The sequence below is a fragment of the Lagenorhynchus albirostris genome, chromosome 16 (assembly GCF_949774975.1).
Source record: "Lagenorhynchus albirostris chromosome 16, mLagAlb1.1, whole genome shotgun sequence".
Classification (NCBI taxonomy): Eukaryota; Metazoa; Chordata; class Mammalia; order Artiodactyla; family Delphinidae; genus Lagenorhynchus; species Lagenorhynchus albirostris.
Window position 1 is genome coordinate 22,579,482 of NC_083110.1, and position 16,805 is coordinate 22,596,286.

General features: G+C 47.8%; 1 protein-coding gene across 2 annotated transcripts in view; it reads right to left on the reverse strand.

Annotated features, from left to right (window-relative positions):
- Positions 1–16,805, reverse strand: part of LRRC20 (leucine rich repeat containing 20) — a 71,674-nt gene that overhangs the window by 16,083 nt on the left and 38,786 nt on the right. For both annotated transcript variants that reach the window (XM_060126165.1, XM_060126166.1), the window contains one exon: positions 8,953–9,120. In XM_060126165.1, coding sequence (XP_059982148.1) covers positions 8,953–9,120 — 168 coding nt within the window. The remainder of the gene's footprint in view (positions 1–8,952; positions 9,121–16,805) is intronic.

Sequence of the window (16,805 nt, forward strand, 5' to 3'; positions counted from 1 at the left end):
GTCCAGTTTTCCCAGCACCACTTATTGAATAGGCTGTCCTTTCTCCACTGTACATTTCTGCCTCCTTTGTCAAAGATAAGGTGACCATATGTGCGTGGGTTTATCTCTGGGCTTTCTATCCTGTTCCATTGATCTATCTTTCTGTTTTTGTGCCAGTACCATACCGTCTTGATAACTGTAGCTTTGTAGTATAGTCTGAAGTCTGGGAGCCTGATTCCTCCAGTTCCTTCTTTCGTTCTCAAGATTGCTTTGGCTATTCGGGGTCTTTTGTGTTTCCATACAAATTGTGAAATTTTTTGTTCTAGTTCTGTGAAAAATGCCAGTGGTAGTTTGATAGGGATTGCATTGAATCTATAGATTGCTTTGGGTAGTAGAGTCATTTTCACAATGTTGATTCTTCCAATCCAAGAACATGGTATATCTCTCCATCTATTTGTATCATCTTTAATTTCTTTCATCAGTGTCTTATAATTTTCTGCATACAGATCTTTTGTCTCCTTAGGTAGGTTTATTCCTAGATATTTTATTCTTTTTGTTGCAATGGTAAATGGGAGTGTTTTCTTGATTTCACTTTCAGATTTTTCATCATTAGTATATAGGAATGCCAGAGATTTCTGTGCATTAATTTTGTATCCTGCCACTTTACCGAATTCATTGATTAGCTCTAGTAGTTTTCTGGTAGCATCTTTAGGGTTCTCTATGTATAGGATCATGTCATCTGCAAACAGTGACAGCTTTACTTCTTCTTTTCCGATTTGGATTCCTTTTATTTCCTTTTCTTCTCTGATTGCTGTGGCTAAAACTTCCAAAACTATGTTGAATAAGAGTGGTGAGAGTGGGCAACCTTGTCTTGTTCCTGATCTTAGTGGAAATGCTTTCAGTTTTTCACCATTGAGGATGATGTTTGCTGTGGGCTTGTCATATATGGCCTTTATTATGTTGAGGAAAGTTCCCTCTATGCCTACTTTCTGCAGGGTTTTTATCATAAATGGGTGTTGAATTTTGTCAAAAGCTTTCTCTGCGTCTATTGAGATGATCATATGGTTTTTCTCCTTCAGTTTGTTAATATGGTTTATCACATTGATAGATTTGCGTATATTGAAGAATCCTTGCATTCCTGGAATAAACCCCACTTGATCATGGTGTATGATCCTTTTAATGTGCTGTTGGATTCTGTTTGCTAGTATTTTGTTGAGGATTTTTGCATCTATGTTCATCAGTGATATTGGCCTGTAGTTTTCTTTCTTTGTGACATCCTTGTCTGGTTTTGGTATCAAGGTGATGGTGGCCTCGTAGAAGGAGTTTGGGAGTGTTCCTCCCTCTGCTATATTTTGGAAGAGTTTCAGAAGGATAGGTGTTAGCTCTTCTCTAAATGTTTGATAGAATTCGCCTGTGAAGCCATCTGGTCCTGGGCTTTTCTTTGTTGGAAGATTTTTAATCACAGTTTCAATTTCAGTGCTTGTGATTGGTCTGTTCATATTTTCTATTTCTTCCTGATTCAGTCTTGGCAGGTTGTGCATTTCTAAGAATTTGTCCATTTCTTCCAGATTGTCCATTTTATTGGCATAGAGTTGCTTGTAGTAATCTCTCATGATCTCTTTTATTTCTGCAGTGTCAGTTGTTACCTCTCCTTTTTCATTTCTAATTCTATTGATTTGAGTCTTCTCCCTTTTTTTCTTGATGAGTCTGGCTAGTGGTTTATCTATTTTATTTATCTTCTCAAAGAACCAGCTTTTAGTTTTATTGATCTTTGCTATTGTTTCCTTCATTTCTTTTTCATTTATTTCTGATCTGATTTTTATGATTTCTTTCCTTCTGCTAGCTTTGGGGTTTTTTTGTTCTTCTTTCTCCAATTGCTTGAGGTGCAAGGTTAGGTTGTTTATTCGAGATGTTTCCTGCTTCTTAAGGTGGGCTTGTATTGCTATAAACTTCCCCCTTAGAACTGCTTTTGCTGCATCCCACAGGTTTTGGGTCGTTGTGTCTCCATTGTCATTTGTTTCTAGGTATTTTTTGATTTCCTCTTTGATTTCTTCAGTGATCACTTCATTATTAAGTAGTGTATTGTTTAGCCTCCATGTGTTTGTATTTTTTACAGATCTTTTCCTGTAATTGATATCTAGTCTCATGGCGTTGTGGTCAGAAAAGATACTTGATACAATTTCAATTTTCTTAAATTTACCAAGGCTTGATTTGTGGCCCAAGATATGATCTATCCTGGAGAATGTTCCATGAGCACTTGAGAAAAATGTGTATTCTGTTGTTTTTGGATGGAATGTCCTATAAATATCAATTAACTCCATCTCGTTTAATGTATCATTTAAAGCTTGTGTTTCCTTATTTATTTTCATTTTGGATGATCTGTCCATTGGTGAAAGTGGGGTGTTAAAGTCCCCTACTATGAATGTGTTACTGTTGATTTCCCCTTTTATGGTTGTCAGTATTTGCCTTATGTATTGAGGTGCACCTATGTTGGGTGCATAAATATTTACAATTGTTATATCTTCCTCTTGGATCAATCCCTTGATCATTATGTAGTGTCCTTCTTTGTCTCTTCTAATAGTCTTTGTTTTAAAGTCTATTTTGTCTGATATGAGAATTGCTACTCCAGCTTTCTTTTGGTTTCCATTTGCATGAAATACCTTTTTCCATCCCCTTACTTTCAGTCTGTATGTGTCTCTAGGTCTGAAGTGGGTCTCTTGTAGACAGCAAATATATGGGTCTTGTTTTTGTATCCATTCAGCCAATCTGTGTCTTTTGGTGGGAGCATTTAGTCCATTTACATTTAAGGTAATTATCGATATGTGTGTTCCTATTCCCATTTTCTTAATTGTTTTGGGTTCGTTATTGTAGGTCCTTTCCTTCTTTTGTGTTTCTTGCCTAGAGAAGTTCCTTTAGCAGTTGTTGTAGAGCTGGTTTGGTGGTGCTGAACTCTCTCAGCTTTTGCTTGTCTGTAAAGGTTTTAATTTCTCCATCAAATCTGAATGAGATCCTTGCTGGGTAGTGTAATCTTGGTTGCAGGTTTTTCTCCTTCATCACTTTCAATATGTCCTGCCACTCCCTTCTGGCTTGCAGAGTTTCTGCTGAAAGATCAGCTGTTAACCTTATGGGGATTCCCTTGTGTGTTATTTGTTGTTTTTCCCTTGCTGCTTTTAATATGTTTTCTTTGTATTTAATTTTTGACAGTTTGATTAATATGTGTCTTGGCGTATTTCTCCTTGGATTTTTCCTGTATGGGACTCTCTGTGCTTCCTGGACTTGATTAACTATTTCCTTTCCCATATTAGGGAAGTTTTCAACTATAATCTCTTCAAATATTTTCTCAGTCCCTTTCTTTTTCTCTTCTTCTTCTGGAACCCCTATAATTCGAATGTTGGTGCGTTTAATGTTGTCCCAGAGGTCTCTGAGACTGTCCTCAGTTCTTTTCATTCTTTTTTCTTTATTCTGCTCTGCAGTAGTTATTTCCACTATTTTATCTTCCAGGTCACTTATCCGTTCTTCTGCCTCAGTTATTCTGCTATTGATCCCATCTAGAGTACTTTTAATTTCATTTATTGTGTTGTTCATCGTTGCTTGTTTCATCTTTAGTTCTTCTAGGTCCTTGTTAACTGATTCTTGCAATTTGTCCATTCTATTGTCCATTCTATCTCCAAGATTTCGGATCAACCTTACTATCATTATTCTGAATTCTTTTTCAGGTAGACTGCCTATTTCCTCTTCATTTGTTAGGTCTGCTGGGTTTTTATCTTGCTCCTTCATCTGCTGTGTGTTTTTCCTATTTTTCCTATTTTTTCATAAAAGTGTAAATCCTCTTCGGATTTCCTTGATTAGAGAAAACAGGTACCAGTGCAGGTCTTTCGTAAAAGTGAAGCGGTGTAAAGCAAACTTTGGAAAAGCAGGGGATATCTGTACTTTTCCTTTTAAAAGTGCTATTGCTTTATTTGTTAAATTCTTAACAAGATTTTGTTTCCCTATGATCTCTCGTTCTTTCTGGAACAGTGGTTGCATGGGGTAAAAAACCCAGCAAATAGAGGGTGACGGAAAGTTAAATTCTAGCTTAACCAAAATAGTCTCCTGCTTAAGCAAAATGAAGTCTCCGAAACATCAGTACTTGGTCTCGCCTTCACTCCACATGTTCCAGGAACGTGTTGAATTGCTCTGTAGCATCGAGTAATTATAAGTTCTTCGGAGTTGAACGCTGCTCCCACACCCACCTTCAAGGCCTGTGTGATGGTTGCTGGCGTAAAGAACTGAGTCCCTGGTTTTAACAGGATGGGTGACCCATCTTCTGCCCATGTCACCACTCACAGACCAAATGCTTCTACCTCCTCCAAAGCCTTTCCAGGGCTCTCTGGGGAGCCCCACCTCACAAGGACACGTGGACAGCCACCCTCTGCCTGGGAGCCTCCCCCTAGCACCTCAGCACTTCTGACCATGTCTTATCTTGTAGTTTACTCTCCGCTCCCACTCAAGACTTTCCCTACAGCCTGTACGCAGCTTAAGGTCAGGACCTGCATCTCATTCATCTCTGTCGCCCCTATTTCTGCAGAGACTCTCTCTCCCCAAGCAGTCTTGTTTATACACACTCAGAAGCTTCCATATACCAGAGGCTCCTTCTGGTTTGGAAAATCTAAGGACCATCCCACATCCCAGAAACTTGTGAGTCACTGTTGTCAGAATAAATACTCTAAGCTACAAACCCTTTTCTCCCTCTCGGAAGTGCCTGGCAGGCTTGTCCCCAAGGACCCGGGAAGCCTCCCATCTGGATGGGGGTACTTGCTATATGCGTGTGCCAGGGCCCAGCTTGGGGGGGTGGAGGAGAGGCCTGTGACCTGCACCACTTCCTGTTCTTCTGAACCAGGCCCAGACCTACAGACTCAGGGGCTTCGGACAAAGGCAGAGAAAATGGTAAGACATGAGGCAGGACTTCTGGACTGAGAGCTTGGCCGTGCAGGGTGGCTGAGGTGGGATGGGGTGGAGATAAAGAGTCAGATGGCATTGAACCTGTCATCTACCTGGCTCCACACTCGGGTGAGAGGAGAGCTCATCCCCTTAGCCGAGGCATCACTGCCCATCCTCACGACACCCTCACCATCCAGTCACCCTGAGGATGCAGTGGTGGCGACCGCGATGGACAGAGACGCGGGTGGAGATGAGAGGAGGGAAGAGTGTGGCGTAGTTGAGGGGTGAGAGCTGAAGGACAGGGAGCTGGCTGGCTGAGCACAGGCCCCAAATCTCTGCGGGACAACTCATGGAAGCGGCTTTCAATATCTTTTCATCATGACTCACTGTAAGAAATTCATTTTAGGAATTCCCTGGCGGTCCAGTGGTTAGGACTCCGCGCTTTCACTGCCGAGGGTGTGGGTTTGATCCCTGATCAGGGAACTAAGATCCCACAAGCTGCGTGGCGAGGCCAAAAGAAAAAAGAAAAAAAAAAAACATTTTACAGCATGACCCAGTACCTATATCTGTGCGGGTACATTGCAAAACTAAAATAAAAAGTCACAAAGCAGTATGTACCATGCTACAGGTGATGTACTCCAGCACATGCTGGTTTCACAACTTTTTAGTGGGTCACAGCTGGCAACTCGAAACAATCTGCCCTATTACGTGTCAGTCATTTCGGAGGGCCTTGGAGCCTTTGGAATTCCTGCTCTGTACTGTGCTCCCAACCAGCTGCGCGCCCGCTGTATGCGGACACCACACTCATGTTGGGTGGGGGTAGGGAGCAGGGTGGCTCCAGAGATGAGAGCACAGGGAGGCCACATCACACACACGGACTGGAGGACTGTCCGTACAAGGCGGCAGCAACGAGGCCGCCACACGCTAACCCAGATCCTCGACCTGCGGGCATTCAGCTACTGGTGAGCACCAAGGACGGGCACCCTCCCCGCCCTGCCCACCGGCGGTTGGACCAGAAAACAGAGGGCAGTGTCCCTGCCTCTCTCCCAGCCTGCATACCCTGATGAGGTCCTGTGCCTTCTCCCGTCCATGGACCGGAGCCCTCTCTCCTCTCCCTGCATCGTGGTCCAGAGAGTGGAGGAAGACTGGGCAGCGGCACTGTTCAGAAACAAGATGCTGCTGCCGCCCTCGGCAACTTCCAGGCCTTCCTGAGGCCTTGCTGGAGGCATCTTTTGAGGAGGTCCCTTCAGAGGCTCCTCCGGATGCACCTGGGGGCTTGCTTCAGAGCTGCTTGTTCTCTACTAACTGAACTAAAGCTTTAAGGCAACCCATGCATCTCCAATTTATTTCTTTAAAAACGATTTTTAAAAAAATTTTCCAATCCTCTCTGAGGGCTCTAAAGGGGAAAAATAAGCCATTCTTAAGGCATCCTAAGCTCCAACTACAATTATCCCCATGAGCTCCTGCAGGAGATCGGCTACAGCTGGTGAAGAGTGCAAAGCTATTTCCATAATGTAGGACTTTTCAGCCCTCACCTTCTTCACTGTGATTACGGCTCTCTTCCCTCCAATTGGGCTGCGAAGGCTGCGGCCTGGCCTGCCGATGGTTTGGGAGTTAGAAAGCCATCCAAGCAGTTAACTAGGATGGATTGGAGATAGGTAGAAAATAAAAGTGAGGACCCTCCTGCAAGGGAACCATAGCTGCCGCCGTGTGCCCCTCTCTCCACCTGGTTGGGGGAGGACACCCAGGCATCCCGCAGTGGAGCAGGCCCTGGAATCAGCCAACACCTCGAGGAGCCGCTGGACACTTGGGGAAAACTAGAAGGCAGGGGCAGTCCCCGACATCTCCATGTCCCCCAGGCCTGGCCCAGACTGGGCAGCAGGGGGCTCTGTCACAGACCGAACTGACTGGGACACACAGCCCAGGGGCTGATGTCTCTGTTACCTGGCCAGGTGTGCAACAGACACTTGACCATGAAGGCCGGGGGAATGTCTTAGTGCCTCAGTCTCTACATCTGTCAAATGGGATGATCACCCTGTTGCCTTGGGTCTGCACACGAGCACTCTTGGTAAGCTGTAAGATGCTTCCATGTGTACACTTATTACTGTCACTCTGCAGAGAGTTAGAGATACGTGTACAAAAGAAGAAGTCAAAACCGCCGATCTTTGCTCTGGGAGCTGTTCGGCTAAGGAATGTTGTCAGCCTTGTGAGAGGGGAAAGATTAGGGAATCTGTGCCACCCTGTACTTCCCACTTTTGCTCGTACTGCAGCCAGCATAGACCACGCAGCCAGTTCTCCGGCTGGGGGCGCGGGGAAGCCACCTTCTGGGGTGGGGGGTTGGGGAGGGTGGGGAGAAACTCCATTTAGAAGCTGAGAAGAGCTGAAGCTCAGAGAGGGGACGTGAGTCTTTCAAAGCTGCAGTTAGGAAGTGGGGATGCCAATGGCCAATACTTGTCCTGACCTGCCTGCCTGCAGCTACCCACCCAGCTCTGGTCTTGGTATCAGCCTGAAGTAGCCCCTGCTTGGTTACTGCCCCATTTAGATAAGCAGCAGAAGGAGGTGGAGGCATCAGGAATGGCCTCCAAGAACAAGAGGTGGAGGAGGAAGGGCCCAGCAAGGAGAGCCTGGCTGAGAGTGAAGAGCTCAGGGCGAGACCCCGGGTGGTCAGGACAGCACAGGAGGAAGAACTGTGCAGTGAAAAGGCACTTCTGGGCATGCTCCTTCCGCTTAAAGACAGAACAAGGGCCCAAGTGACCAGGGGGGCCAACGCACGGGCCAGCCACTCAGTGATCCTGGTCTTGGGAGGCAAGACTGTCCCAGAGCCCACCCCCAGGGCCTTCCCAGAGGCCAGGCAAGGGAACCCCACTCCAGGCACAGGGCTGAGTTTTAGAATCATGTATTCTTATCCTGGCGCTTCTGTGGTCTCACTGTGCCACCCGATGCTCTCATAACCTCTCTGAGCCTCAGTTTACTCATCTCTAAAAGGATGGATCCAGACGTTCAGAACTTAGCTGGTCCCACCTCCCACTCAGCCAGGGCCAGGGCCCTGCAGGTGGCATCCCTGATAGAAGGGAGCTCGCCGGCGCACAAGGCAGGCTGCTCTTCATCGAGCAGCTCCAAACCACCAGAGACCTCTCCCTTTTAATCAAATGGCAAAATGGCTGTGAAAGAGCTTACGAAAATAAAAGCATAACTGAAGGGGGTTATTATTAACCACCAACATTAGAGGCAACGTGAGAGAGGACGAAATGGGGCTGCAGGTGGGCTTCCAGAGCCCACTGAGGCAGCCGCAGGAGGGGCCGAGGAGGAGCGCAAAAGGACCCTGTGAGTGCCAGGCTCTCTCTGGGGAGGTTAGACAGCAGCTGGGGAGGTGCTCAGGTCCTGATGAGACCGGCAGGTATGTAACTGCTACAAAAGGAAGACAGGGACCCCTCCTCCACCTCAGAGGAACCCAGCTCGCTGGGATCTGCTGTCTGCAGGAGGCCCATCTCCAACCCAGACGGGAAGACCCTCTGGTTCCCTGGGGGGAGCGTATCTGTACTGGAGGCACAGAGACACTGTTCTGAACACCTGTGCCTAGTGGCTCCTGCTTAATAATGGCAAAGAGCTCACTGTGACGCCAGCGAGGGAGAGCCTGGGACTCTGCCAGGAGTCAGTGCATAGAGGGTCCCAGCTGAAGGGTCGCAGAGGCACCTGAGGCCGGCAGAAGGAGACGCGAGAGGGAGCGCCTGTGGCCCAAGGTGGCCCAGCCAGTTCAGGGCTCGCTGTGGGGAAAGCCAAGAGCTTCTACCTGCCAGGTGAAAGCAAGTGTCTGACCTGGCCCCTGGCAGGTGGCAGAGGCTTGTAATGGTTACCTTCCTAGGCTCAGTGCCCTGTACTCGGGAATCTCAGACCAGAAAGCCCAACCTTGCGCTCTTGTCTATGAAACTCTGAGTCCAGAGGCCCATGCCTTGTGCCCTGTGAGGCTCTGTGAACCTCACTCGGGAAAGGGAGCTCAGGGGAGGCTCTGCACGCAGAGGGAGGTGAGGGGCCTGGTGGGCTGGGTCCACTCACCCACGATCTCGTTCTCCTCCAGATTGATGGTCTCCAGCGCAGGCAGGGTGGTGAGCTGCTCAGGGAAGTCGTGGAACTGGTTCCGGGACAGGTCGATGGCCTTGAGGTGCTGTAGGGTGCTGACCTCGTTGGGGAGGCTGTGCAGGAAGTTCCCTTCCAGGTGGAGCTCTGCCAGGTGGGAAGGAAGAGTAAGGGGCGGGGGCAAGGAGAGCAACCCAGAGACCACAGTGACTGCTGGCCTCCTGGGCCAAGAAGGTGGCAAGGAAGGAAGCCCCCCAAGGGGCGAACTCCATATTAATGCAAAAGGAGGGGTAACCCCTACCACGGCCACCCATCATTCCAGCTGGGCTCCCGGCTGTTGGCTTTGGAATGGAAGGCTCTGCCCAGCAGAGGTCTCTCAACCCTGCTCAGGGTGGCACATCTGGGGTCATTCCTAAGGCTGGTTTAGGGACCATCACATCCTTGAACTGAGGCATCCAGAATGACCAGAGAGGCTTTCCTTACTGCGGCTCAATCAGGCTTGCCCCTCGATTTTGTTCCGCCCAGACACATCCCTAGGACAGAAGCCGTCCCTCTGACCTGGACCACTCTGGCAGCCTCCTCCCTGGCTTCCTGCCTCCAGTCCCTCTCCAATCAACGCTGCACAGTGGGACCTTTTTAACCTCATGAGTGCAGCCCTGAGCTCACAAACCTTCAGTGGCTCCCCAAGGGCCTCCTCCTTAGGCAATCAAGGCCCTTTGTGACCAGGCCCCTGCAGCTCTCTGCTCCTGCAGGTCCAGTACTCACACCTGGGTCTGTGCCCTGGCTGCCCTGGAACGTCCTCTGGGATGATCTCGAGCAAAGAGACACATCACAGGAGAAGTCATACGACATCATCTTGCTGGACTCCTGCATGGTTCTGCATCCCATAAAGAAGTAGTAACGAGAGCGCTCTTTTTCTTTTTGGGGGTGCCTATGCTGAGTCCCACACACTGCCAGGAGCTGATGCTAAGTGTCTCATCTGATCCTCAGAACAGCTCTGCAAGATTTATCTTATTCTGCTCCATGTGACAGAACCAGAAATGGTGGCTCAGAGAGGTTAAGCAATTTGCCCAAGATCACACCACCAGGTGGCAGGGAAGCCAGGATTGAGATGACCTGGATGACTCGATGCTGGTCACAAAACATGGGACAAAGGGGCTGGTGACAGAGGCAACAGGAGAGGCAGGTGTGAATATTTAACGAGGGATGCAATGTCCCAGGCAATGTATTAGTCGTTCATGAAATCTCATATAATCCTCCCAGCAAATTTCTCTCCCAATTTACGGATGAGAGCACTGAGGCTCAAGAGGTCAAGTAACCTGCCCCAGGGCACACGCACCTAGCAGTTCCCCATGTTCCCTGAGATTCACAGATAAGGGAGGGAAGTGGGGAATGGAATGACAGTCCCATTTCCTCAGGAAAGTGGGGTTGGGGAGGGGTCCATCCAGACACCAACATCAGGGCAGGTCTGGGTGGAACCTTCAGGAAGCAGAGTCTCTGGGGGAGGCTGAAAACACTTCTGTGTGAAGCCCAGTCTGCACATCCTGCTGGGAAGATGTGCCTGGAATCAGCCGGGGGGCACCTCCACAGTTGGGAAACTGAAAAACTTTTCATCTAACTGCTATCATTTTTTTTTAACTTAACATCTTTATTGGAGTATAATTGCTTTACAATGGTGTGTTAATTTCTGCTTTATAACAAAGCGAATCAGTTATACATGTACATATGTTCCCATATCTCTTCCCTCTTGCGTCTCCCTCTCTCCCACCCTCCCTATCCCACCCCTCTAGGTGGTCACACACCACCGAGCTGATCTCCCTGTGCTATGCGGCTGCTTCCCACTAGCTGTCTATTTTACGTTTGGTAGTGTATATATGTCCATGCCACTCTCTCACTTTGTCACAGCTTACCCTTCCCCCTCCCTATATCCTCAAGTCCATGCTCTAGTAGGTCTGTGTCTTTATTCCCGTCTTACCCCTAGGTTCTTCATGACCTTTTTTTTTTTCTTAGATTCCATATATATGTGTTAGCATACGGTATTTGTTTTTCTTTCTGACTTACTTCACTCTGTATGACAGACTCTAGGTCCATCCACCTCACTACAAATAACTCCATTTCATTTCTTTTTATGGCTGAGTAATATTCCATTGGATATATGTGCCACATCTTCTTTATCCATTCATCCGATGATGGACACTTAAGTTGCTTCCATCTCCTGGCTATTGTAAATAGAGCTGCAATGAACATTTTGGTACATGACTCTTTTTGAATTATGGTTTTCTCAGGGTATATCCCCAATAGTGGGATTGCTGGGTCGTATGGTAGTTCTATTTGTAGTTTTTTAAGGAACCTCCATACTGTTCTCCATAGTGGCTCTATCAATTTACATTCCCACCAAGAGTGCAAGAGGGTTCCCTTTTCTCCACACCCTCTCCAGAATTTATTGTTTCTAGATTTTTTGATGATAGCCATCCTGACCAGTGTGAGATGATATCTCATTGTAGTTTTGATTTGGATTTCTCTAATGATTAATGATGTTGAGCATTCTTTCATGTGTTTGTTGGCAATCTGTATATCTTCTTTGGAGAAATGTCTATTTAGGTCTTCTGCCCATTTTTTGATTGGGTTGTTTGTTTTTTTGTTATTGAGCTGCATGAGCTGCTTGTAAATTTTGGAGATTAATCGTTTGTCAGTTGCTTCATTTGCAAATATTTTCTCCCATTCTGAGGGTTGTCTTTTTAATGAAAGTTCAGTGTGGCCTCCCAGGTCTCTTTCCCTGATGTGCAATAGCTTTCCTATACGTCTCTGTCTTGCTGCATTCATGACTCAAAGGTTCTGCAAATCTCCTGCCCTTGTGTGCGGCTACAATGAACATTATCCCGAGGCTTTTGTATGATCACATCCACTCCTCTCAGGGCTGAGGGAGAAGCAGGAGGGCAGGGACCCTTTCTGCCCAGGCTCAGAGCCTGACGGACCCATGGGAGACTTACTCTTCCAAGCTTTACAAACCAGCGTCAACTCACTACCTTCTGACACCCCAGGTGTCAGAAAGCCAAGACTGCTCCCTCGCCCAGTGAGGTTAATTAAAAGTCCAAGCCAAACAAGGCATTCCTGTTCCAGAAGTATTTGCTCAAGAACCACTCTGAACAGCAGACTCTTCTTCTGGAGCTCTTTTGCCCCTCATGACTTTCCAGCTTGATTCCATCTGGTGGGACCCCATTCTGGAAAAGGGCAACTTTCACTCCTATCAAATTACAGACTATTTGCTCACTAGGTGGTCCATCCCAAAAGTACAACGGATCCTCCTGACAAGCTCTGCCTGGATTCCTCAGGTCAGTGTTCCCGGGAGGAGCAGGCAGGGTCTGGACACGACCACACGGGGGGGGGGGGGCTGCTACGGAATGACAGAGAGAGCGAACCATCCTGAGCACTCACCACACACTAGTACCCTCTTCTCAGTGTTTACCATGTTTTACCTCAACTTAATCCTTACGATGACCCACTGAAGTTGCGTAGAATGGATCCCGTTTTACAGATCAGGACATTAGAAGTGGCAGAGCCAGGTTCTGACCTCAGGCCAGTGTGGCTCCCGGGTCCGTAATTTTATCCATGCCACTTACTGATTCTCCACACCCTGACACACACAAGGCTGCTCAGCTAGCTAGTTTGTCTTGGAGAAGCTTCAGAAAGATGCGCTGCTTAAAATTAGATGCTCTTGCTGAAATCTGTTATCACCAAGGGAGATTTTTGTTTTCACTGATTTAATATTTTCCCCACTCTGTGCATAGCCCTCCTGGGCCTTGTTTGTGCCGAGTTATCCTCTTGAGAAAATTCAGGTCCAGTCCTCCATCACCACTGAAGGCAGCAGGTCGCCTAGCCCTCAGGCACGTGCGCAGTGCCAATAACCGTAACAGAAGCCCAACGCTATCCCAACTGTAAATACAAGATTTTGTTTTTTGAAGCCACTGAGATTTGAAATTATTTGTTCCTAATGTAAAACTGGCCTATCCTGACTGATGCAGTTTGTTTCACTTTAAATGCATTTTCTACTTATAAAAGCAATGCAAGCTCACTGTAAAAACAGACATCACAAAAATATGGAACAAAGGAAAATGAAAGTCCTGCGTGTTTCCCCCCCGCCAGAACCATTGTTGTTTGGTATTCATTCTTCTATATTTTTCTATGTACGTGCTTATGGATGGATGGATGGATGGATATTGTTTTTAAAAAACAAATGGAATCATAGACTATATACTCTTTTGAGAACTGCTTTTTTCACTCAGTAAAGCTGAGGCAGCTTTCCAAGTCATTGCTTTGTGTATCCTTCTCTGGAGATCATTACTCTCAAGATTGAGACTTGTGGATACAAAATCATGCCCCTGCCCAGCATCTCGTTTCCCAGGGAAGGCTGCTCTCTAAAGTCCAGCCATTCTTCAGCAGCAGGCTCTAAGGAGACGCTCAGCTGCAAGGAGAGGCTGAATCTGCCTGAAAGGCGGCCTCTCCCCCGGCTCAGAAGCACTTCTGAAAAGCAAAAGGCGCAGAGGGAGTCACGGCTGGGCAGGCAGGGCTTGCACCCTTGGTGTTCAGCTCCTTGACTGCATTAGGGTAATCAGAGGGGCTGTGTTGAAATTGGGAAGGAAGGGAGAGCTTTCCATTACTGAGCTTCAAAGGGAGCCCAGATCTGCTCTGGAAAGGCAGTGTCAACCCACTCTAGTTAGTCAGGCTCCTGCTGCATTAAGAAAGTATTGAAGTGCTGGGATTGGGTGGGGAAGGGTTTCCAGGAAAGAGCTCTTGTGCCGGATACCCAGCCGCACTGGGTCTGGGGCTTAGACCAAAACCGAATAATAATGGCTAACATCTAATAAGCAGTACTATGCTCCAGGTACTTGTTCTCTGGAGTTTACACGCAATCATCATTTTAATTTTACTATAACCCATTACCTCCAATTTACAGAGAGATGAAATAACTTGCCTAAGGTCACACAAACCCCAACCTCTCCCCCAGTTAATCTGACCTTCCTCTCCCAACCCCCAAACCAGGATGTGAACCCCAGCCAACCTCCCCAAGAGAAGTGGGCCATTCTGGCCACCTGCTTTTTCCGGTTTTGCACCTCCAATCCCTGCAGCACCTGTCCTCAGAGTAGATACTCAGCAAATCCCTGCTTATTTAGTGGTGAATGAATGATGGGGGAAAACCCAGGAGGACCTAGTTCTGATCTGACTCATCATGTGTCCTTGGGACCATCCTCTCCCTGGACAGCCTCCATGAGAAAGTCCTCCCTGCCCATTTACAGCAGGGCTGTGAGAATGAGTCGAGAGTGTTGTGAAAAGCAGGACGTGCTGCACAATACACGTATTTATTAAGCACCTATGCTGAGCACCTACGCTCAGCCCTATGCTTGAACATGAAAAGGATAATCTTTGAACAGTAAAAGCACTGTTTCTGTCAGAGGGGTACAAGATCCATGAGACCTAGTTACTGGATTATGGAGCTTTTTGTGGAAAAAACCCTGAAAGCTATCATTAAAGGCAGAAATCAAAAGATAAAATAAGAGAAGGTAGATGCAGCTGGGACACATGGCTTGCAGGAAAGTCAATCAGACTTTCACAATTATGCCCAGGGTCTCACTGCCCTCTTGTCGCAGGGCAGAGGGGGGTGTGTGTGTGTGGCTGTATTAGGGGAGCTCCAGATGTTTCTTCCTGCTCTCTTACACCAAGGTTCAGAGTCAAACAACCTAGGCTCCCAGGATGGACAGGGTCTCTGGGAGAAGACCTTACTCCATCCCACTCCCAAGACTGTCCCCAGCCTGAAAGCAGCCAGGCATGACATCCCCTTATTTTCTATCCCTTCTGAGCTGTGGTTTCTGGACTCTGCTAAATGGATCTCTCCTTCCCCAAGTTCCCCTTATTACTTCCTCATCATCCTTATCTTGGACAATTGTCAGGGCTGACTCAGAGGCCTCAGGCTGACCCCAGCGGAGACAAGGCCAGCTGATTACATTAAGGGACAGATGAGGCTGGCCTGCAGTAATTACGCAGCCTGGTGGTAAAGGAATGTGCCAACTCCAAAAATACCTGCCCACTGAGGGTCAATCAGCACCTTGGCTGCACACTGCATCAATGAGCAATTACCTTCCTACCTGCAGGGGCCCGCCTGCAGGGCAGAGTCAGTGGGTCAGGTGGAACAATAATTGTCCTTCAAGTGGCCCATACTCAGCACTGCAGACTCTTCACACAGAGACAGCTGCTGCCCATGGGGAACAGAGAGGAAAGAAGTGAAGTTTCCGAAAGCCCCATCCACTCCTTGAGTGGACAGAGGGAAGGGGTGAGAAAACTCTTCTAACCGAGGAGTCCGGGACAGACTAAAATGAAGCGCTAGCCATTCTGCCCCCATGAAAAGGGTGGGTGGCTCTTACTCTACCAACGTGAACCAGTTCCTAAAATATATTGCTAAGTAAAAGGGGCAAGTTGCAAAACTGTACATACACTTTACCCCCATTAGTAGTTTATAAAGGAGCTCTGGATCTGGACCCACAGTCCTGACCCTATTCTCTCTCACTGTGTGACCTCAGGCAAGTTACTTAAGCTCTCTGTGCCACAGTTTCCTCATGTAAAACAAGGATAATAAGAGGACTGACCTCACAGAGTCACCAGACTTTGAGTAAATGCACCCTCACATTATAAAGTGGTTGTCTGCTCCTACACCTGTCTCCCTGAGAGACTGTGGGCTCCTCAAGGACCAGGTCTAGGTCTTGGTTTCCTTATCCTTCCCAAACATCGGTGCTATGAGGATTAGATGAGATGACGTGTGTAAAACCCTCAGTGTGGAGCTGGCGGGGGCTAAGTGCCCAGCGAATTTGGGCTTTCATGTTATTTCCTGTTCATGCTCACACCGGCCCTAAACAGATGCTCAGGGGGAACTAATGAATTGAGTTGAAAGGCAGGCTGTGAGAGACTGAATATACACACAAGCAACGGCCAGACCAAGTATAAAAACAGAACTGGGACTCATAACCTGAAGCATCCTGCCCAAGAAACCAAACCATTAGTAAAGCAGCCAGCCCAGGAAGCTAGTCTTCTGTAAGTCAGGCTTGTAGCAAGTCAGACTACTATCTCCATCGACAATCCAGGAAGCCAAAGAATACCCCCTGTAACAGTTGGCCCCACATGGCTGGGACTTGATTACTAACTAACAGTTTCCCTAAATTTTTGTCCCAACATCCCACTCAGGACCAACCAGAGACAGCCAGATGTGCATCCTAACCAATCCCATAGGACGCCCTGCTGCTGGCTGGTCCGCCCGCCTCCAGCTTCCCCAGGCCAATAGCCTGCCATCAGGCCCACCTGAAGACTTCTCCCTTTCATCCACTATGAAGCTTTCCCATTCCTCTGCCTGCCTTTGAGTCTCCGCCAAATGCAAGTGACAGTGGCTGACTCCCTGGCTAGAGCGAACTCTGAATGAACAGCCTCTGCTGGTTCTCATTTGGGTGGTCTTTGTCTATTTCTGCAGGTGTGTCTTACACACCTCCGGCCTGGCAGGCCCAGGACACACTCAATAAGAAGAGCTGAATGACTTGCATCTGGAGGAAGTGGGGAGATGGGAACACAGGAGGAGAGGGACCACAGGAGCCACAGCCAGACCTCAGGATCCCCTCTCCGCAGAACCGATGTGCCCTCTGGACAGATTCCATTTTTCCCGCCATAAGACGGTTGAAGGAGAGCAATGGGATGTAATCATTTAAAGACCACCCAACTCTGAGGCGGCTGTGACCCCAGCAGCAGAAAGTCCCCAGGGTACCCACAGGAAACAACTTGGCAGTCAGGGAGCAAGC